The 24,755-nt window shown below is 41.1% G+C and overlaps 1 protein-coding gene across 1 annotated transcript; it reads right to left on the bottom strand.

Annotated features, from left to right (window-relative positions):
* Positions 1 to 748: 748 nt before the first annotated feature.
* Positions 749 to 24,755, bottom strand: LOC143324661 (lysophosphatidylcholine acyltransferase 1). Its single transcript, XM_076737352.1, has 14 exons — positions 24,293 to 24,755; positions 18,641 to 18,780; positions 16,649 to 16,863; positions 10,063 to 10,175; positions 9,678 to 9,738; positions 9,064 to 9,122; positions 6,114 to 6,148; positions 5,126 to 5,180; positions 4,607 to 4,689; positions 3,980 to 4,105; positions 3,141 to 3,294; positions 2,656 to 2,754; positions 2,004 to 2,145; positions 749 to 1,752 (listed from the first exon to the last, which is right to left on the bottom strand). The coding sequence occupies exons 1-14, from the start codon at positions 24,413 to 24,415 to the stop codon at positions 1,523 to 1,525; spliced, it is 1,635 nt and encodes a 544-aa protein (XP_076593467.1). The 5' UTR covers positions 24,416 to 24,755; the 3' UTR covers positions 749 to 1,522.

The raw sequence follows: 24,755 nt of genomic DNA, 5'->3' as shown, positions 1-24,755 counted from the left end.
TGCTAAAAAGTCATTATTCACATTCAGTAACAAATATATTTGTGTCAATTAGCCCACCATTAGCAAAAACTAATGATGGTCGAACAAACAAGGATTAAGTAGTACCCCAGGTGGATAATTTCCAATTCCAGTCCGGTCCCTCGAATGAGATTCAATGCAAAGGTGCCTGGATCGCTTTGAAAACACGAGTAACACAATGAATGAAAAGAGCACAGTTTTGTCCCATGCACATCGGAAATGTAGCATGAAGATCAAATTTCCAGGTGACTAAGGGGCCGGTGTTTATTACATCCTTCAACACATAGTGGAACAGTGGGAATAACATGGTGTGAAAAGGGTAGGAATGCTTAAAAATGTAGCAGCGGAAGGCAGAAAGGAGAGCAGAACGACCTTGCCTTTAGATTACCAACAAAGCCACCTAACTACATGTGCTTTCAATGGCCACACATCGTGAGCCCCCACCCCCCCCTTACCGCCATTACACCGCTGACTGAAAAGGGCAGTACAAACATGACGGGCGACGTTAAATCACCCCAATGTATTTTTGGTCCACGTTGTGTAATTTCAACAATAAAAAAAAACAAACAAAAAAAAGACACTTGAATTTGCCAACCTGAAAGAAAGGTGAAGATGTGAATGAGGAATGACTGGGCAGAAGAGTACTGATGTCCCAAGAAAACAAAGACATGCACATAACCCAGTGAGTGTCAAAAATGATGACATCATACAAGTTAAATTTTTCATTTTTGTCACTGAACCCTGAGCTAAATCAAATGTATCATTGTGTATATATATGTATATATACACAGGCTCATAGCAATTATGACCGTCAGCTCGCAGAGACCTGAGTTTACCTCGAATGTGGCTGTAACTCAATACAAGCAGTCACAGAATTGTCACTGGTACCCTCAGGTCTTCCTTCTTTAGATGAACAATCCACAACACTGCTCAAAATAACATGAGCCCATGCATTCTGCACTTTCAGTTAAAAAAGGCAGCTACCATTAAAGAGAGGAAACAGATAAAAGTTACAAATAAAAAGAGAAATGAACACTGATTTCACTACAAATTAGACTTCACTGTCCAGGGCTTGTGGTTTTTTCTAGCTTCCCTCATGTTAAAAAAACATGCACAGTTAGCAACTATGTTGGAGGGAAAAGAAAAAAATGAAACATTTGCCCCGGGAATTTTTCATAAGTGCTTGCCCTTCAAGTATTCAAGCATTGTATCTGACACAGCCATTGTTTGGCATTTTGACGATCCTTGCTATGAAAACTAAAAAAAAAAAGAGGAATTTATAACAAAATAAATTGTAACCTGGCTGAAAATAACCTCAGAAATTTCATGGACACAATACTAATAAAAAAGGGTAAGGTAAACTTCTTCATTTTTGTCGTTGTGGTTATTGAAATATAGTCCCTTTACTGTTCAAACAAGTAACTAACTACCCTCTGCCCCGCCCACACACGGCCCTCTCACCAGGAGAGGTGTCAGTTTTCTTCCACTACATTTTAAAACCCTTTTAGTTGTGTTTCTTGAGGAGTCCGTCTATTGCGCCGTGGTCGTTGGGGCTGAAGTCGGGGCAGATACCGTTAGCTGTTTTGGAGGTGGCAGTGCCTTGCGGGTTCGGGGAGGACAGGCTGGGCTTAGTTTGGTGACGGTGGCAGGGCCCGCTGTGGAAGCCTGTGTTTTCTGCGTACAGGTAGTCCTCGGCAAAGTCTGGATGCTGCTCCACAAAGCTTCTGAACTTGTCTGTGGAGAGACCACAAGAGGGCGCCACAGGCAAAGGCAACATGAGACAAACAGGCTTCGACGAATGCACAGAGAGACTGCACTTGAAAGTGAAGTGGCCTGGTTGTTGAATCTATCCTCATTGAGAGGATGAGAAAACCCAGGAAAGATGACTACTCTTTTGATAACTGAGCAAAGTTGAACTCTAAGATTCCATTAATAAATATGTGGGTCAACCAGTAACCAGTGTTCGACTTTACTCAGTCTCTTACCAAATGTGATTTTCCCCGTGTCTTCAGTGTCGATGGCAGTAAACAGACGTGACACGCTGAGGTGAGTCACTCCTAAAGCTGTCTTCAGGATAACTGCCAACTCCATCTCTGTGATGGCACCGTCCTCCTCTGCCTCAAACATCTGGAGAAAGAACCGCAGATGTCATCTCTTTGACTTTGCCTTCAGGCATGCCACTGACAGGCTTGGCAGATTAGGGGCCAGCTAAACTGTGCTTTGAGTGGGTGCCCTTTCTCTAGTAATTGCTGGTATTATAAATAAGAAATCTGTACATAATGGGTTGCGTGAGCTCTAAGGTCACAGAACTTGCTCAACTTTAAGGATTATTTAAAGCAATTGACGTAAAAACATGACTAACTGGAGCTATTGGGTTTTCATGTAGCCACAAGGACAGATGAATCTTTTCATCTGATGTTACGAAATGCAGATCGCAGCATGGACACGGGAAAACATGTGTCAGTATGCTACAAACTAATGATGGAAAGAACTATGTCATGACTCTGCAGTGCAAAACACCAGACAACCTACAATAAGTGGCTTTTTTTCTTTTTTTTTTTTTTTAAATGTCCTGATCCTAAGCGAGCATAGAAAACTCTATTGTGCCTGGTGGTTAGATAAGCGTACAGAACATACCTTGAAGGCCAATTTCATCGTTTCCAGAGTTTTGGCAGGTCTGCATACGACAGATAAGGCTATCACGTATTCTCTGATATCCATGCAGTTATCTTCATGCTGGAAAAACGAGAGAAAACAACACGTTGCCAACGACAGAGGATGTGAACAAGGCTACATATTTTTTTATTTCACATAAGTAGCTGTGGGTGATTGTTGTTTAGGTCATGAACACGCCGATGCAATAAAACCCTCATTGTTTGAGTACCACGCTGCAAATATATACCTGAACGAAAAGCAAGGTGCTGTGATAAGTTCCAGTCTTAACTCTGTTTTTATGGAAGCACTTACTGCTTGGAGCTTACTCATGCTGAAGATAAACTGAAGCAAAGATTGCTTACTACATACATATCACACCTCTAGTTATATATCGCAACTGTTTCGTGCCACAACTGACACAATGCAAGCTATCGTAGTTTAGAGTGAAAAATCTCCCCAGTCTTTACCTCATCAAAAAGAGCGAACATGTCTCGCAGCATGTCTGAAACTGGCACGTCGAGGAATTGAGCAAAGTCGTCCAAGTCCAGCTTCTGTCCCTCCAGCTTCCTGGCTCTGTTCCCATACTCCTGCAGAACCTTCTCAGTGTTCTTGGGTTTCAGCCTGGGACAGCAAGGGGATGGGACTTCATGTTAATTAATAACTTGGCCACAGTGTCAGCAAGGAAATGGAGAAAAGCACAACCAAAAATGAAAGAAAGAACAGGAAAAAAAACAAAAAACAATACAGTCGGTACAGCAGAGACAACTCCTCTGAAGACAGATTTAAACTCGAGTTTGTCAAGTTAAATTACATCAAAATGTTTTCAGCTTTTTCCCCAATATCTTTACATTTTTCCTCCTCTGTCCCCCTCCTCTTTTTGTCTCCCCTGCACTCGCTGATCCTGGTCACTGCCAACTGTTGGAGGGAGTAGCCATGTAGCCTCCTCCAATAAAACGTACACGGTGTTACTGCTTACTTCTTTTCACCTGCCAGAAAGGGGTTTCATCAAGAAACCGCATTGTATGTGCAGATCACACCGCCCCCCTTCAGACCCCCCCTGTGCAGGCACATGAGCAACCAGTGGGAATCACCAGCACAGCCACAAGGACACAGTCCCCAACTGCCTTCCCATCCAAGCACATGAGAAGTTGCGCTGAATGCACAGCCATGCCAAAAGTGCACCAGCCATGAAACTGAATCCGGGTCCCTGCGGTGTTTGGTAGTATTTTGCCCCCGTATCACCCTTTTGCCCCTTCCTTGGCTCTCTTTGATGGGAGTATTGCATTGGAAGGTTTGAGTGACTCACCCCAGTCTCCTGACGAGCTTGGCATACTCCAGCAGACAGGTGTCGACTGGCAGTCTCAGTTGGCCTTCTGCCATGGCCAGCTGGCAGTCTTCAAATGAATAGTCTGTGATGGGTACCCCCAGGGCCCTGAGCAGAGCACAGAAGAGACGGCACATCCATATGAGCTAATCGATACAAACATCGCTGAAGGCTTATAAGGCCAATGTAGTAGCTGATACGGCTACTCAGATGTTGAGAACAATGTGTACATGTTTTTCTGTCTATCTGCAGAACATAAGTTTCCCATCCCAGGCTTGAAGTGGTGAAGCACAGAGAGTGGGAGTGTATGAGGACACGAGAAGCCCGTGTAACCTGAGCACTCTCAGAGAGTCTCTATGGATAGCAATGCTGGGTGGTTCAGAATTCCAATAATGGTTCAGGTGTCCAACTCAAAGCAGGATGACATTTATGATCTTACACATGACTAACGCTCACGCACAGGAGACGATCAAGGAGACTGAAATCCTTCTAAAAAGTTTATATTTAAGTTATATTTTCTATATCTTATATTGCCCAAGTCAGCTTTGCTTTTTGTCCGTTCAAAGCTTACATTACCACATACTGTGTGAACAATGCATTTGAACTTACTTCGCCATGACTCGCCTCACATTGATGGCAAAGAGAGCAGGGTTCCTTTTCTCCTCCTCTGAGGGCGTGTAGACAGGGAGGAACTGCAGAGAGAGCCGAAAACAATTAATTAGCCAAATATCAAACTTCATGAGAGACTTTTTATATATGTATAGATGTCTTCCATGTATGTCTGGGCATTTTAATAAAGGTATGTATTTACAAATATACAGCACGCATTCTCTATATTGTGGACAAATATTTATATGCAAGATGAAATTAAGAATTTTTTAGACACAGAGGAAGGAGAAGAAATATGAGTCTGGACTGTTGAGATAAAAAGAAGGCCAAAGGGGTGAGCGCAACATCTTCAAAACATGAAGTACAGGATGGAATCAGTGACAGCAGCCGCTTTTCACATGCACACATTTAATTTAATAATTTGGCATTCTGGAAATGCAGTGATCAACACGAGCAAGCGGCGGATGATCTCCACTCAGATTAACACGTGCAGCATGTGAGAGATATCGTCACGCTTACCTCGATCACAAACTCGTTGTGCAACTGGCAGAGTGTCAGCCACAAGATTTCAAACCTGGATAACAACAGGACATCGTCAACAACTATAAACAAATACAGCGACAAAGAGGCTTGACTGGGATCTCTGCTCAAATGATTTAAAACTGAGAATGCATGCTTCACTTTTTTCACTATTTTTTTCAGACTACACATGGACCAACCTCTTTCAATAATTTAAGGACAAGATTTATCTAACCTCAATTTGGAGCATAAGAACAAAGGAATGCATATGAACGTCATATTAGTATTGAACTTACTATGACGTGTTTTGAAGGAAATGGCACTTATTGTGCATATGCTTGAGTCTGTGTGCGTCTTTTAGAGATTTAGTCACATAATTTACAATTCTGTTCATCCGAGGTGGGAAGACAGCCAACTGCGTTCAGAGACCCACTGTAATGATGGAGGCCGAACCAAACCAGGACATAGTATTGTGAGGACACACCAGAGACAGATAACAAGGGCAGTCTCTCTCCTCCAGCCATAGTTAATCTGCTTCCAGTCTATTTGAGAGCTCACTGCAGAGATTCTGGTTCAGACCACAATGGTCATTTCCAAAATAGTAGCCTGCACTTGAGTTGTAGAATGTGATCAATGACAGGCTGCACTGTGACACGTGATAGTGAGTGTAATTTAAGAATTTAAGTGCTTTAATAAATAGGTATGAAAATACATAATGTATTTTCTTAAGAAAAGACAGAGACATGATCATTAAGCCTACAGAAAACATCTGCTCATCATCATATTTATCAGTCACTGCTGTTGTCTGAAAGAACACAAATCAGCATTACAAGATTATATTAAGTTTCAACATTTGTACTTGAGCTGATGTGGGAATTGATGTATCAATAGTTTACATTTTATTTAAAAGCCAGAGTACAGAGTACAGACACACTGTCTACTGTAGAAACTGAAGCACAACACATGAGATGAGAAATTGTGTACTCACGCTCCGGGCCCTTGCCACGTCCATGTGATTGTGTCCTGTAAAAAGGACATTATTTGACAGATCAAAATAAAAACAACTGTTCAGTTGTTAACTTCCTTCCCGCAGCTGTTCTTGCACTAAATAGGAGGGCAAACATTTCATGCTCATTTGCAAACCAGAAACCACATTACTGTGTAATCGGGTTAAGGCAGGAAATCAGTTCCCATGCACTGCCTTGCACTGAAAAACACTGGTTTAAATGCAGTTTGGATAATTCCATTACTCAGCAGTTTTTTTAACAGACGTTTTGCCATATTTCCATGGGTAATTAAATGTGCGTGTTACTGGAAATACAAATGTTGATATTTAAAAATCCCAGCTCAGGTCTGACATGTCGTCAGGTCTAAACTTGTGCTAACCAGGATATTCTTTCAACTTAAAAAGAAAACCTTTGTTCTGTTTTACATGGACAGTTTTGTCATCAGGTTACTGTAAAAAGAGAGGAATACTGGAGTGCATGAAAAGACAGCGGCATTCACTTTAGTAACATTTGTGAGTTCTGCAACTGACCTCAAACATTGCAGAATATCTACGAACTACCTCATTCAGCAGAAGAAGGTAGAGGTTTGCTGGATTTAAAAGATTTGCAAAACATTCCTTCTCACAATGTCCTCAGTTAAAGTTGTTTTTTCATAGCCTCACTAACAAGCCTGAGCAGTGACTTGGATGTGCCTTCTCAGTCATATCATGATTAGCCAGATTTCCAGTCAGGCCATCACAAAGTTGCTCTGCACGCTTCACTGAATTCTTCTCATAGCCAGACTTAAACAACTTCCACTAAAACAGCCTCTTTGGCCTGCCAGTAGGTGTCTACTGAAGACTCAATTTGTGGCCTGTAGGCTAACACACAAAGCTGCTGAAACCTGAGCAGGGCAAACTCATGCTTTCTTCTTCAAAGCTTTACCTTTATATAACTATTGCCATGGGCTTTTTTTTGGAGCACAATGAGAAGGAAATTTGAATCACAAACTAAATAAACAGATGTAAATGATTGATTCATAAATAAAACAAAATAATGCAGTCACTCAAAACTGCTGCTCCGGCCATGAGTCCCATGCCCACAGCATGCCGCATCTACATACAGAAACATACTAACAAACTCGACTGGATTACAAACTACAGACCCACATAATATCTGTGGAGCACTGCAGTGTGAGCACACACAGGTTGTCAGTGAACAAAGCACCATGCTGGCGGTTCTAGTGTGACTTCTCGTGATGATGATTGTGCTTTTACACATTAATTGCATTTTAAACCTAATCAGAAACATTAAGGCACTCATTTTTTTCAAAGTGAGCTGGTTGTGAGAATCCACATGGATGAAGCTGATATTCCAGGGGATTCTAAAAATCTCTCCCTGTTGTGATGAGCGATGTTATCCCCATGTTTAAACAATATCGCCTGCTCACCCAGTCTTTGATTGTGGCTGCTCTGAAGAGCTATAAACACATCTGATTTCCAGAGAAGTGAAACAACACATCACATGATCTCGTTCTGTTTGAGCATAAAATATAACCCGACCCTCTGAGCTTTGAAGATGACACTCAAGTAATTACACTATATAATTACACAAGGTGGCTCTCACGCTAGCATACGGTAATTTGCTGAGTTTACAAAATCCTTCTGCATTATTCAGAACATTTTCTTCTTCATGGGTACTATATATATCCGCAATATCTTTCTTCCCACCGTGTGACCGGCAAGATCTTAACCGACCCACTGAGTGAGACTCTGGCAAGATGCCAAGCATGCCACAGGGCATGCATAGTATACATACAGACACACACACATACACATAATACAACTGCCTCCTAGACGTAAGACAGAGCGCTAACATTTTAGCATTGCAGGCTCTTCATATAATTTAATCTCCTACCACTGCAACAATTAGGTTTTGACTTCACTTTGCATAACATGTTCCTTGTATATGTTGACACAGTTGCTACATACTCTTCGTACTCTTGAGGGTTAAGTTTGTTAAGTTTACCATGTGTGACATGAACAGATGAACAGACTATAGAAGACTGCTGATGGGGATTAGTGGGAAGGTGTTTAACGATTAATCTACATGAAAACCAGTGTTTGAACAATCATGTGGAGTCACTTGCCTATCTTTCTGATATTAAAACATTTCCAGTATTAAAGCTGCAGTAGGTACGATGGAGAAGAGAGCAGACTTAGCCTGAAAAATTGAACCAACACACGTCACTCCCCCTCCCTCTCCCTCTCTGCTGCACTCATGTTCTGCCTCCAAGCCTCTCCTCCCTGTGGCGTCTGCGGCTACCGTGACAACCAGTAATGTTAGCCTTAGCATCGGAAACAAGCTAACTCTCCCCAGCCGCTACATCACAGTCGCTAACATACCGTACGTGCTGCGGAGTGTTACTGTAACAATCACTGCATTAGCTTTCTGGTTATTTGCTGTCTTAGCCGTATATGCTGTTGTTGGCAGCGGATGTATGGGCAGTTTCTCCGCCACAGCTTTCACCAGCCTTCTGATGCCGCTCACAGAGCTGTTTGACTGAGCGGCAGCCGGCAGCATGAACAGAGGGAGGGGGCGGTTCACAGTGTGTGTGAGTAGTGATTGACAGATGTCAGACACTCCCTCAGACACTCCTCTGGCTCTGATTGGTTGTTTTGTGTCGGGTGCAGTGGATTCTTGCAAATCGCAGTGGGAGCAGTAGGTGGGACCAATGGAGCCATTTTTTTCCACAGATTACATGTTTCATGTTCTGCTGTCTGGGCATATGGCCAGTTTTAGCAAATATGACAAAAAATGACTTTTATACAAGTTACCTACTGCAGCTTTAAACAGATATTAACTTATTGTGTACAACAATGTGATTGGGATTTTTCTACAAATACTTGTGCCATCAAGCTGCGTGACTTAAGTATTCATAAACAATCTTACCAGTTTATTAGGGTAACGAATCACCACAGGCTGCACTGGTACAGCTGGGATGAAGGCCCCTGCAAGAGCAAGGAAGACATAAAAGATGTATTTCAATTAGACGTGTTTGCATAAACAATTAACTGAGTTGAGAACAGGAGCACACAAATCAGAAAACAAATGCATGTTTGAGAAACTGCACCCAATAATGAAATGTTAAAACATCAGTGTAGGAATATAACTGCAGTGATTTTCTTTATGTAAACATCTGCCAAATAAAGACTGTAAGCCATAAATACAGCCACCTTATTTCATACCTCCTTGTATATCAGAGATGTTAGCCTCACAGTCACAGTCTAAATGTCAGGTTAAACTTAGATTTAAGCGCTCAGATCTTAATTCAAACCATAGCAATGCCAACAATGATTTTAGACCGCACACCACACTTAAAGCTAAACTGGACATGAATTCAATGTGTTATTTCCCAAAGTAAGAAGTCAATATGCTCACTTGGTTGAGTGTGACATACAGCATCAGTTGCATGCTGTGAATAAACAGCTTGCAGCATGACTGCGATATTAAGGAAAAAAGAAGAAAGCTGAATGGGAAGAAAAATGATGATGAGATGGCTTTACCTGGCTTAAAGGTGATTAGGCAGGATCTATTGGTGCATGTTCCCTCTGGAAAAATCATGATCTGCAGGAAAGAAGGAACGGTTCAATACAGGAAAAAAAATCCTAAACACTTAACGACAGCATTTTGAAAATGTACAAAGCATAAATGTGTGTTGGCTTCCATTATATTGCAAGCTGCTGCCTGTGAGATGTGCAGGTAGTTGTTTCATCAAAAAAAAAAAAAAAAAAACTAAATCAGTACGCCAAAGTTTAAAAATGACTGTTGCTTAATATCCTTGTTCTTTGTTCTGCATGCAGTAGATGTTGTAAAAAAAGTTAAGAAAATGCTAGTAATATGAACACAACCACATACACGTGCTGTCTGTAGGACTTTCCATTCATTTACCTGAGGCCATTCCCCTCCAGAGTGGGCTCTGCGTCTGATCTCCTCCACAGTCTTCTTTCTGGAGTCCTGGTCCGACCGTGACACAAACACTGGCCTGATGTACTTTATCAAAGCTAGAAGCAAGCAGAGAAAGAACAGAGTAAATACAAATGATGACGGAAACACTTGTTTTCTTCTGACAGCTAAGCAACAACAGCTTCTCTGTGCGATCTGTATCTGCTGCATTTAGTGGTTTAATGAATGTTAGTGAATGTCACTTAAGCTAGTAACACAGATAATGTCTCTGCTGCCTCAAACAATACATTTTTTGCAATAAGCATTATGGTCACAACTTGCAAACACTCTGATATTCAGTAGTATATTATATTCAGTAGCACAAACACTTCACTGTAATCAGAAAAGCTGGCCAGGGAAGAGAGCAAAGCTCCTCTTTACACCAACCGCCGCCGCTCTACTGGTGTCCTTAAAGCACTTAAATCCAAATCACTCCACAACTGAGCTGCACAGGGGTGAAGAGTGGAAGAATGTGGACGTACTGAAACGTACTTCTGTGTTCATGTGACATTCATATAAATGTAAAGCACTGTTGAATAAAAAGTCTCGTATCTAGATACAACAGATACGACCATTGATGAGGGCAAAACATCAGCTAAAAATGTTTGCTTATCAATGTCAATGGAACATTTATTTATTACTGGGTAGAAGAAAAGGAAGAGGCATTACTGACGGGCAATACTTTATGATGCCAATTTATTGGATAGCTTAAAACAAAAAATACATCAGGAAACATGAGAGTTTATGGGCCTCGCTAACAAGCGACTGTATCCTTCACAAAGGCTGGAAGCAGGGGTAAACAGTGAACCTAACCCCAACATATGTGCGAAACAAATCAGCAAAACTGACTTATTTACAACCCTGATTCCAAAAAGTGTGAAAATGATGTGAAAATATTCCAGCTCTACACGCCGTTATCCCCTGCTGCTTCTCTGATATCATGTCATTGTGTCTTACTGTGTTCACCACCTCAGACCTTGTTACATGGGATGGATGACAATGACCTTGGGTGACAAGGTGTTGAAAGAGGCAAGTCGTCAGCTACAAGTGTGAATTGCTCGCGTTTGCATCTGAGGTTGCACATCTGAGAGTTTGTTGAAGTGATGAGCTCGCTCTCACACATAGACATACACACAGTGCAATGAATGAAGACAAAGACGGTGAGAAAAAAAAAAGGATGATGGAAAAAAAACCCAGAACCAAGAATAAAGACTAACAACAACTAGGCCTCAATCAAGCTCAGGCTCGAGTGATGTGGTAATACCGGACAATAAGAGCGAGGAGGCAGACCCACCAAACTCTGCGCTATTGGCAGCCATTATTATTCTATGAGATAAAGTCGCCCAGATTAATGACGACATACACGCCACTATTGATACCCGTACACACCATGCTCAGAGATGAATTGGCTACAACTAGAAAGAAACACATTAGAGTCCTTGAAACAACTACGGCTTCACAAGAACACGAGCAAAGAGATGGAAAACGCTGCCACACACTACTCAGACGATGTCACCGCACCTCAATGTCAAGTCGATCACCTGAACTCTGAAGTGTAGAAACGAACTGAAAAATGTGATGATTTAGAACGACGCTCAAGGAGACATGACGTTAGAATCACCCTCTCACTGACAGAGAGCAATGGACCCGCCGAAAGCAAACCGAACACACACACACACACGCACGCACACATGCACGCACACAGCTGGTGCCTGACTATGACCTGATAGTAATATTGTCTCCTTCCATACAACAAATATTATATATGGTTTTTCATTCTACTTTCTAATACAGGGAGATCGCCACAGCTTGTCAGGCATCTTATCCTGAGCTTGAATACTTGTTCATCGATTAGTTTCGAGATGTAGGACTGGCTCAATGCTACTGAATGATACTCTGTAGTGTGAGATAACTGTAAAACTGCTCAGATAGAACCAGACCTGATAGCACTTTACGACAATGAAGCGTTAACCTCTTGTCAGTTGAGTGGGTAATGTATGAGTGATGTGTGTGTGTGTGCATTGACTTTTGGGAAGAAGGGTGGTGGTAGAAGACTCAGATGGTCGCAGCAGTGGGCTGTAGTGGTGAGGTGGGAGGGAAGGGATGACCATTCACCCAGATGCTGCACACTGACACTAAAGATGCTCTACTGGTCAGTATAACAATACTAGAGGGGAGAAGAGCGTCACATTTTGGAATGCACGCAGCCTAAAAAAGCCAGGAAAACAGAGGTATGGTTCTGGTCCACTTAAAGTCACTGGCCTAAGAGGCCCACTTGAAAAGTGGCTCACACAGCAGGTTAAGAAGGAAGTGGATAGGGACACAGTATACCACTTAACCTCTTCAGCCAAAGCAAGAGGATTTGCTATCCCTTCTAAGCACAGTCTTTTCACTGAAAAAAAAACCTATTACTGACAAAGATGGTCGTAAGATTAATTGGAGAAACCCACAAGATCTTTCTCATCACAGTAAATATATACAGTATACCTCCAACACAGTTAAGCCTATATTTTTTCAAAAAGTCTTAGCATTGATTCTGGATACTTCCCAGACAACCTTGTCAATTGATGAAGGCTAATACAGCCTGGATACATGTCTTAATAGATCCTCCACCAGGAGACTTTCAACAAATGTCTCAAGTGAATTTCTGAACACCAACTATGCAAACATCCTGGACATATGGAGAACAATGAATCCTTCAGGTACCGACTATTTATTCTATTAACCTGTCCATAATTCATTTAGTAGAAAAAAACATTTCTTCGTTCAAGTGAAACTCACACCCTTCACGGTGAATGCTAAATATCACAGCATTGTGATTTCAGACCACAACTCCCTCACCTTTTCACTACATTTACATCATATAGATAATCCACACAGTTCTTGCAGACTAAATCCTCCCTTACTTACCAAAAACTAATTTTGTGAAAACTCAAAAAACCCACATCTCTCTATACTTTGAAATGAATGACATCCCTGGATCCTCTCCCTGCATACTGGGACACATTCAAAGCTGTATTGAGAGACTGTGTAGACTAGAGGCTGTCTTAAGAAGAAAAGAAAACCAAAAAAAAAAGCACAATCTCCCCTGTACTGTTTCACATGTAAAAACAGCAACACTGAAATATGAATGCCACAAAATCACCAGCAAAAATAAGTAAAGCACTCCTTTAAACAAGGCACACAAATACTTCAGTGACAAACCACACAAACTACTGACTAGAAGCTCAGAAAAACAGAAAGTGATTGGACAATAAACAAGATAACAGCTCGTGATAATACTGAAAGAGTCCAAAATGGGGTGTTCGCCTAAAATGTCAATATTTGAGGCTGAACCCCTTAAGGGAAGATAGTCATAGAAAAAATACAGAAAAACAGAAAGATTGACAGATTAAAGACTGTCCATACAGGTCAGACAGGTTTCGTACCCAATGGACACTATCTTCAACCTCAGGGGATTTTTTAATATTGTGTATACAAAGAGAGGAACACCCACTGACCGCGTCACACTCTGAGAACACGTTTGACCGGAGTCTTCCCTAGACTGAGCAGGCATCTATTCTATGGAGCTGTATATAAAAGGTGTCTTTGCCTCCTTCATACAGCTACAGATGAAATACAGACTGGGGAGCAACAACAACTTCTTCCTCATTCAATTCACACTCCAAAGAGAAACTAAATAACATAAACCCAGAGGTGTCACCTTTGTGTGGTAAATGCAAAACTTCAGTGGTAACCCTACTTTATAGTTTTGCTTTATGCCCTAATCTTTCTGGACTCATATCTATAACTTCGTGTCTGAGGCCATGAATGCGTATAGGCCTTGTCCACTGGCACTTTTGGCCACAGATCTAAGCGCACCTGACAGGACTCCAGGCAGGTTGCGACACCAGCCACAGCCAACCTGTCATGACTCCCTTTTTCCACCTCAAACAAGTGTGCGTTGCAAGTCTCGACTGTCTGTGTCAGCTTTCTTTTGTACTTTTGTAACTTATAACTGAATCTCTGTAGTAAGAAGTTTAATTTCTCTTCACTGTCTCTGTTTGTACTTTCAGATATCTGCTTTGTTTTATTGTTTTTTTAAATTTGCTTTCAGCTGTATAGCAATCATGTCAAGTTACTGCTGATGAAAACCCATTGTAAGAGGCGCCGCCCCCTTGCTGGCGACTCAGCCACGTGTGTGTGACTGGCTGTATTTTTATGTATGTATTCTTATCGGGTGGCAAAGCAGTTTCCCCTTGGGGATCAATAAAGTTTTCTATCTATCTATCTATCTATTATTTACTGCTTGATGAGTAAAGCTTTTAAATGACAGAATAAACTTTTATTGTGAAGAATTTATAGGAAATGAAATGTGTTTATTACTGAACTAGTGGAGCTTTGTTATCGGCAATTCTTCGATAAAAACTACTAATACTGCAGGGGAAGAGCAGGAACAGAAGCAGCCACGGCGAGATGTTAGATGAAGAGCTGAGGACAACAGGCTCTTTCTGAGCCTTTGCAAACAGCTAACCACCAAGAAGTAAACAGCTTCTTTTGCCTCCTGTTCTGTGTGATGGAAAAACACTGGCGGCAAAAATAGCAGGGGACTTTTATTGTGAAGAATTTAGAGCAAATTAAATGTGTTTATCCACCATTTTACAGCCGCCCCTTTGACCTCATCCACTCAAGAGGAGCGGTCATCAGTTGAGACATCAGACACACCTTCAAGCAGGCAGCCCTGTTGTAATAGAGATGCAAATCCCTGCCATATTGACCGAGACAGGCCAAACCACCATATGTGTATCAAAAAAGGCCGAATTTCCTAATGTCTGCAACTCCACATGAACATTTGTAAGAACAGTAAAACTGAGTTTTGAATGCACAAGTTAAACGTGGGAAATATAACGGCTCAAAAAGAATTAAAGTTTTGGAAGCTCTGAGATTTACCGAAAGAGAGACACAACAAGTTAGGATAACAGAAGTGGAAGAAAGAAGAGAGTGAGGCCATGAAAAGTAGAAATTGATTCCAACTGTGAGCTGTCTGCTGACAGGAAGGGATTAGGACTCTAGCTCGTACTCTGAGAGGCACTCTACACACGTCACTGTGGCTGATCAGGTCTTAATACTTATTCTGGATTCAACTTGCTTGACCAGGCATTGGTGTCTGGTTCCTACAGCAAGGCCAACATGACTAGTCAAACTTGTTTGAACAGATATTAGTGGATAACCTTTAAACATTTGTCTGACTCACCAATAATAAGCGATAAAGAAAGTGCAACATGTATCCAGTGTTTATGCTCCTCAGGTTTTTTCAAAACATCATTTGGCTGGTTGTATGTTGATAATAATGACAATGCTACTGAGTAAATGTGTCTCAATCCTGCAATACAAGCCAAGTAAGGCTGCAGTAACTTGGCAAGCTTCGCTCAGTCTGGACGTAACAAAGTGGCCAATTACTGTCTTAGGAGGCAGAGCAGGAGGAGGAGAAAGGAAGGCTAAAATAACACACACCTAGGCTTTACTGTATGTCCTGCTGCCAAGGACAGAAGAAATGCCTAAACTGGCAACTAGAAAGGTAACTGGACATGCAAGCTAGCTAATAGGATCTGCAGTTTTACTAACGTGTGTAATGACTGACTGCAGCTGAGCAAGGACGACGTGATCTCTGCATGTGGCCTTGGGTGGTGCACAGACAATGGCTCCAGTTAGCTATCTAAATGATCCTGCCATCACTGGATCCACCACTGGCAGTGCTGATACCACAACAACTGATAAACTCACAGTTAAGTCTTTCCTAAACTGCTTATTGGCAAGAGCGGCAGGTTGATGATTTCATTCGGGAAACCATATTCTCTGACAGGGACGCAGTCAGAGATTTAGGTTGAAACTATGTATTTTAAAGGTTGTTGTCAGTTACTATTGAGTTATTTTCATTCCCCAGTCGCAGTGTGATCATTTATGTGGAGAGCAACATTTGATTTCTGCATTCTCATCTACAGCTTTATGTCATCAGGACTGCTGTATGTCTCAACACTGCAGAACTGGAGATAAAAAATTCTGAATGTTTTACAGAATGAACTTGCTGAGTCAGAGCTGACAAATCCAAGGCCTTATTTTTGAAAGTAACTAATGCTTACACTATTTTTGTGTGTGTTTACACATTTCCAGGTATAACAAGAAATGAGAATATTAGCCAAGTTGTACTTGCCGTCAGCTCTTCATGTAAAAGAATTCTGCAAAGTAGATTGGGCAACCTCCTCCCTTTACTGATAAAGCAGCGAAATCACAGAGACAGCTGTGACCCACTGTTAACAAGCTGGCTCTGCCTCAGAGCACATCACAACACAAGGCACATACTGGAAATACTTAACCTTCCCTGCATCCCACATGTGCCTGAACAAGTCTGAGTAATAACTGTGCCCATGCTTAGGGATTCTGTACTTCAGTACTTCTTCAGATTGGAGTGCTCAGATCAACTGTTACAACTGTCAATATAGGTCATATTCACAGAGGTAACAACGACAGCAATATATCCTTGTTTGTTACTTACTGCCCCAGAGAGGTATATCCTTGCTCTCGGCCTTCATGACAATTGAGGCCATTGTCATCGTGACGGGGATGGCATCAAAATATGAAGAGTGGGGTGCCAGGGTGAGGATGGGTGCTTCTGCTGGAAGTGCCCTTCGCCCTTTCACAGTCATCCAATGGAAACCTCCAGCAAACCACATGACCCGCATGATGATCTTCAGAATTATGTCCACCAGTCTAGAAACAAGATGCATGCATGCGTGAGCAGCACTTTTCATTTAAACTGCAGATGGTGATAAAAATATCCAAACCTAGCTAATGTAATGGATGCACAGATGCATACAGTTCTGCTCATATATTTACACACCACTGGCAGAAATTGTAAGATGTGTTCCATTGTTAAAAAACACGAGTGATGAGTCAAAGCACAATCATTAAACAAAATATAGCAATAAAGAAAACACTAATATGGTCCCCATTCAAAATTTGCATACCCTTAGCTCTTAATACTGTGTATTGCCCCTTTGAGCATCAATGATCGATTGCTAACTTTTCTTATAATGGTGGATGGAGGCAATTTATTTTCTCAGCTGGTAAAGTTGCCCATTCTTGTTGGCAAAAAGCCTCCAGGTGCCATAAATTCTTGGGTTGTCTTGCACGGACTGCACTATTGAGATTTCCCCAATGTAGCTCAATGATACTGAGGTCAGGAGACTGTGATGGCCATTCCAATATTGCCATCAATTCTGACTAAATTCCCTGTGCTGCTGTAGCTCACACACGCATTACAGTGGGGATGCTGTACTTTTCATTATAGGCTTTGTTGACTCCTCTCTAAAACACAGTGTTTATGGTTGTTACCATTAAGTTTAATTTTGGTCTCATCACTCCAAATGACTTTTCTCCAGACGTTTTGAGTCTTGTTTAGGTGCTGTTTATAAAAACTGTACGTGGGCTGTTCTGTGACACTGGCACAGGAACGTCTTTTTTTTCCTGATAACTTGACCATACAGGCCAAGTACTTCCTCATTGTGCATCTTGAAACAGCCAGTTGATTCCTTCCAAAGAAGCCTGTATTTCAGCTGAAGTTGCTTCTGGTTTTTCTTTGCATCCTGACTCGTTTTGCTGGCAGTAGTGGCTGAAATCGCTGTTGCTCTACCTAACCGCAGCTTGGTATCAACAGAACAGAGTATGCAAAATTTTGATTGGGTCCAAATGCATTTTGCATTTGGTCTACTTGAACTTCACTCAGTTGGAGGAAAAAAAGAAGAAAAAAAAAATCAATTTCTTCTTTCTAGACCTCTCTTAGCAACCTACCTACACATTTAAATTACAAGCATGGTCTTAACAAATCTCCCACACAAATATGACATCATTCACCTGCTTGTTCATTAACCTTTCAGGTGGTATTTTCAGTCTTTCATTTGAGATAAGCATTCAAGAGGAGACCTGTTGCTGCTGAGGGAGTTTCTTGGACAGACTATTATACACACAAATCAAGGAGTGTGGAGCACAAGGCTGAGAGAGAGGGTGAAATGACTGCACAATCAAAGCTCAAGAATGACTGAATAAAATGAGATAGGTAACACCACATTGTGACTGTTTTTTTCTTTTACCTAAAACTGGAATTGAGACGTGTTGGACTTTTCGGTTCCTTTGTCATAGTCACATTCTTAAAGCCACAGGTGGTTGTAAGAACCATCAATGGACTGCTAGAAACTGACTGTTATAACTAATGTATCAATAAACTTATCAGAAAGTGACCATTGCACAAAAGAGCAAAAACAAAAGAATCCTACAATATAGTCTTACTGTTTGGAGTCAGAAAACTTGTACATGATTTACCACTGTAAATTGTATGACTAACTACCCACAGCATTCTACAATAGCTGGTGTCTAGTCCAAACATGCTGCACGTTTTTGCAAGGCACATGTTGAAATAGTGCTTATTTGTAAGAATGGCAGTTCTTCAAATACAAACTTCACCTTTAAACAAACATAACAAAGCACCAACCTCCTCCAGAGGCACTGGGGTTCAACGGTAGTCTCCGAGCGCCCTACTGTCGCCAGGAAGGCAAAAGGCCAAGCCAGAAGCATCATGAATGCAGCTATGAGTAGCCGGATGGGGAACAGTGTGACTGTCATTAAAGCAATCTGTAAGAGATTGAGGAAAAGAGAAAATGGAAAGGGTTAAAGAAGCAGATACACGTTTTGTCATCTTGGCACCTAACAGTTTGAAAGACAGCTGATCAGAAAACAATGATGGCCCCATCTTATGAAAATCAATGAAGTCTTTGTGTGTATATGTATACTTCCAATAGCCACATACGCTAACATTAGCATGTGAAAGTTACACATAGCACATATAGCATAAGTTCTTTATTCGTGAAGACTCTGGCACTTCAGTGTTTGGGTGCACTGGTGACTGTTTTCTTTACAGCTTGTTATGAGTCCCTGATAGCAGCGCTTATCTTCTATCAATATTTGTCTTGATAGCAACCACTACTGTGGAGCATGAAGGCTATCTGCACTGTTATCCTGGGAGAGGTCTTGTCTAACAGTATGGTCAATTTAAATCAGTCAATCTAAAGCTTGCTTATTAAACTACAGACAAACAATTGGCAAACACATTTGGAGTTAGAGAGGAGTTAGTCTTACAGTAACACTTCACACATTTTTTCTTTCCGAAAAAAGATACTTGTGTTTTGAGAAATAACCATGCTCATGCTATGATGGCATGCGTTTTGTCAGGTATGGGGCAAAATTACATTACACACGAATCCAACAACTGTTATCGCAGTGACACGCCACCCTAGTTTCTGTGCATTTTCACCGTCCTTAAAACTGTTTACTTTCCCAAGATCCTCTTAAGACACATGAATTAATTATACATGTCCACCACACATAGATGTCTTTTATACAAACATCAAGCATACACTTTTGCACAAGACAGAACAAACAACTGTGTAAGTACCGGCACTTTTTCCTACAATAAAATGGGCCTTGCTGGGAATGCTTTAGAGCACTGTATAATGCATTTGCTAAAAAATTTATTCAGACCCAAAGCATGAGAATGCATGAATGTCACTTAGAATTAAAACAAAGGCAATGCTACAAAAGCAGAAAGATTATATAGGAGTTGGAGTGAACTCTGGCATTGCATTAAAAGGCATCTTTAAATTCAAGCAATAAGGTTTCTCACAGTCTTCAAAGTGACCAAGAAAACAAAATAAACACTCATCTGGACTAATGCACCTTGGGTTACATTGTAGAGGCCAACTTAACAACAGTGTAAAATGACTTCTTGGCATTAAAATCATAGGCTAGTCTAAAAAAAGCTGAACTCTGTGTTGAAGGTGTAGCCATTTGCAGTCAGTTGTGAACTACATGTTATCAGTCTGTTGTCATCACTTCTGCACTGATGAAGAAGACATTGCAAGGTAAAAACCAGTCTACATTTTCATTTGCAACCAAAGTGGAGGTGATTTAGACCTTGTGTGTGAATACAAGTATATGTTTTAAAGGCAGTTTCACACTAACCTCAAAGCAGACTAAATGTGTATTCTCTAATTCTGAATGCGTTGTCAAAACAAGATGCCTTTGCCAGTGCTAAGCCTGTGGCCCATCACATAGCTGATCCCCATGTATCCTTCTTTTTTCTGCTTCTCTTTCAACTGTTTTTCTTTTAACACAAACCATGCTTTCTATCTGGCTTCCTTGACTTTTCTTGACTAAATTCACACTGAAGCAGGAAGTTGTGTTAAATAAAGCAAAGAATTTCAAACTGACAGAGAGCTTGAGCTGTAACCTTTTCAGTGGTCGTAGAGACATGTGAACAAACTTCCTGTTTTCAATATGCAGATGTTTCACTTTTACAAGCCTGAGTGATTTCTTCGTGGGACTGTGTTTAAGGTTGGAGAGAAGGTGCAGCAGAGCGTTCAGTTTCTCAGACTCTTTGGTAAGGTTGTTCTGTGTGGTAGCAGGCCATATAGAACTAAATTAATACTTCAGTAACTATCGGAGCATTATCTTGATAGCCATATGTTTTGAAATGTATTTAATATCTCACACTGTGATGGATTTGGCTACTAGCATGAAGAAAACAGGATGGAGACCATGTAGGCTTTACTTTAAATACACATTCAGGCCTAAACGATGAGCAATACTGTAAATTGGTTATTGAAATGATAGTGGGAAATACTGAACTTTTTCAACCCCGAGCCTTAAAATTGAGCAAACTGCACCCAAAAACTCTGTCTCATGAATATGCATGACTGCTCTTGTGAGGAATACATCGGTTGTCCAATTCTGCTGCTAAATACTGATCTATATATTGTGGGAATAAGCTATTGACTCAATGCTGCTTTGGCAGGATCAAAACAGATTTAGGTCTTTCAGTTCCCCACTAATCACACAATGAATGTAAATTAGACTTGTCAAAGCTATACTGGGAATGAAATCAACTTAAACATTAGCAGCTTGCCCTCTTGACACCATACCAACTTCCACGGTTTAAGGCTAGACTAAGACTGGAATATCTGCTGATACATCTAAATCTGTAACAAAAACACAACAACATGTTCTCACTCTAGGTTAATGCCAACCAGTTCTATAGATCAATAAATTAGCTAATTATGTGTGAATCTACAAGAGCTTTTTTCTATGGACTGAAAGGTCAGGTTGCTGAATTGCAGTATAGCTAACTGATGAGTATCTTCAAGTCTACACAGTTACAGCAAGATTCAGGGCAACTGATTTAATGTAGCTATTAGTCAGACATATCCACCGTATGTCCCCTTTCCTGAACCACAACCCCATAGGTCACAAAAACCCCAAAAAGTTCACAGGTTTGTAAAGAAGTGAAAGGCCTCTACTTCCTCTAAACTAAACTACTGCACAGACTTGTGTACAACTCCAATTTGACATGTCACAAAGAGGCTAGTTTTTAATTCTACCAATTCTACGCTATTCTGTTTATCTATTCTACTAATATTCGGTCTTTCCTCTGCACTTACAGGCAGAAAAAACAGTTTTGTGGTCTAACACCAAGCATATGCTCATGACCTGGGTTAATTCAACAAAACTCATATGGACAGTATTATCTTCTTATTACCATCTGTTACTCATCCTAGTGGGCACTATGGAGGGTTTTACAAATATAATACAGGTAAAAATGATTTACTTAGCAAATTACAGACAATATTACCCTTCTCTGGCCAACCATTACAACACACACACAAACACCTTCAATGCATAGGTTGAATTTCAGTAACTGTTACACATGTGAAACAATCCTAAGTCATCTCATGCCATTCAGTTACAGCCTGTTTCTCAGCACGGTACTTTCAATAAATAATGGAAACATACATCAATCCCCTTTTTCTTTGAACCCATGAACAGATTCTGTGGGTCCGTGTCTGCTGGCTCGGCAACTAGTCGCCAGAACTATCTTATCACTTTTGGCTCTAGTCTAGTCAGAGTTTCAGTTCAGACTGTGTGTTCCTCATGGTGCTACAGATTCAAAAGTAAGACCAGCACAACATGCTGGAAACAGTTGTTCTTAGTCACCTCAGTTACATCTGAACAACTAGGAAACTGAATTCCATCACCTTATGTTTCACTTTTGGATCAGCACTTAGTGTCTACAGAAACCAGTTTTGAGCGCCTAGCTTCTCTGGCTTCTTTAATGTAACAACATAACACATGTGGCACAGTTGTCAAAATAAATTATTCTAATTTTAATGTGCACTTGTCATCACAAAGTGTGGCAAACAAGCTTTCACCCCTCCCTAAAACCTCCCCGTGTCACTATTCTTACTTGTAACAAGATAGGCTGTCATACCTGCTACGCCAGAGTAGCACCAGTCTTAAAACTGAGGATCTCCCATTAGACTGAACAGTTACTGAAAATACCTCACAGCTGTTGCCCAATATCACACTGTTTACAAACACTCAACAGCACACTCTCCACATACAAATCATTATGGTGACAGTTTCGGCAGTTAATGTATGAGAAAGAAATGTGCTTTACTGTTTCGTACTCACAGGAAATAATACTAGACATCTGCTGCAGGCCGTCACTCAAACTCAGACTTTGGAAAGCTGCAGCCAATTTCATATTTGGAAGCTTTACATGAAGAAGGGAAACTGGTTTTTTGAAGATATAACACTTGTATTCATTTGTTTATCTTAGTTAGACAAATAATAACTAAGATGAGTTATGAGAGTCCACCAACAATACACTCATATCAAGCAACTTGAATGCATGCCAGTACTACAATATATAGCGTTTAAATGGGACACAGCTTCTTAAGTCCATTGAGACAACAAAAACTGGCCCTCAAACCTTATCTGAATCCCTACGTTACTGCAAATATGTGTATTGTATGTTTCAGTGAACCAGGATCTATTCACTCAGTGTACTCTTCAATGCTAACCCATGGCTCAGAGAGGATACACACACACTTCTGTAACTATTTTAATCTTTTCAGAGAGATCATATGAGGTGACCTAACATGTGCCTCCAAAGTTATAAGCAGCCTAATTTTTAGAGAACAAGACAATCCAGCGCTCTCTTGTATACACGATGATTGGATGCTTCCTTCATCTGTGCATAATGCCACATGCTGCAACATTTGCACCAAAGACACAGTTTTAATGTGTGCAACATCAATCTGATAAAGAAGCCTCTTAAATCACTGCCTTGTCATATCTCTGCAGGCTGCATCCCAATGACACATTGCATAGTTTTTGGACAATGGAGCTTAAAAAAAAATCAAAACCAGCGTCTGGGAGCTTGAAGCAGCCTGCAGGTTGACACCTTTTGAAGAGAAGCCTGAAAGCTCTAAATCTGATTATCAACAGCAATGATGGACAGCTGGGCTGCACGTGTGCTCTATGCTGCAAAATTGCAAAACTTAATCAGGCCAGGAAGTTATCTCAAACGAGAACAAAACGTGAGAACTTAAACAGCCGGAGAAAACATGTAAAAACGACCACGACTGTCAGATTTCCATCCCTTTCTCCACCCTCCACACGTGTTGGTTGCTGGTTGAATGGGACGCACTGTGATACCCAACAAAGCAAGAAAAAAAAATGCAAAAGGAAGCTAGAAAACGGTGCCGTATTTACAATAAATGACGCATTTAATTGTTCCCAACTCAGGAAATCTTCGTAAAAGCTACCTAACCACATGCTCGTCTCTACTTACTGTCCTAACAGGTAAAGAGCAACAAGCTAGGCCCATCCTGGACAGGCGGCCATGCTCAAATAGCTGTATTTCATTTTAGTGGGTTGTTAGCGGATTCCTGGGTGAGAGGGGTTGCATTTCGTCTTTTACATACCCGTGTTTGAAATACACGCCGTCGCTGCAGCTAAATGGCCATTAATTCAAAAAATAAGACTCTCAGCCCTTTCGAGCATCATTAAAGCAAGGCAGCACGCCAAGAAGAGAGGGGAGAAAGCAACATGTATGCAGCTACTGTTAGCTGGCTAGCTAAAACTAGCTCAGCTGACTACATGCAACAAGGAAAAATTGCCAAGTTAAATGATGGTGACAGCCTCTCCGCTGTGTCGCACTAAGGTGTTAATGTTCTACTAAGCATTAAAATAGCTAGTTAACGTGTCTGTACAAGAGTAAATCATCTGCCTGCAAACATGAATTTACCTTTGCCTTTTCCAGAGGGGTGAATTTCAGGACGTGCACAAAAGGGTTTCTGAACGGAGGAGCTTGGTCCATCTTTTTTCCATCTCCTTCCATCGCACATTGTCTGTTACTCGGCAACCTCATTGTCACAACTAACGTTAGTCGAGGTTACAGCTCTATTCTTAATATTCCAAAAGAAAAAAAAAAGGTTCTGCCTGAAAGGTAGACTGTTCACGCAAAACGCAGTTACCCTTATCTGCCTTGCACGGTAGCTAAGTGAGGTGGCAGTGCAGGGTTATTACTGTTATCTTTCTTTCCCGGACAGCATGGAGGGATAATGGTTAGCTCAAGGATTAGCTGGGGATATTTGAAGTCACCGATATCTTTCTGCCTACAGTGCGCAGGACGCCTTCCTCCACACCGTGTTCCCCCACCAGTCCGCTAGCTCTTGATGCTAACGGAGCCACGATTCCTCTGCTCTGTC

Source organism: Chaetodon auriga, chromosome 8 (genome assembly GCF_051107435.1).
Source record: "Chaetodon auriga isolate fChaAug3 chromosome 8, fChaAug3.hap1, whole genome shotgun sequence".
Taxonomy (NCBI): Eukaryota; Metazoa; Chordata; class Actinopteri; order Chaetodontiformes; family Chaetodontidae; genus Chaetodon; species Chaetodon auriga.
This window is presented reverse-complemented; position numbering and strand designations above follow the sequence as displayed.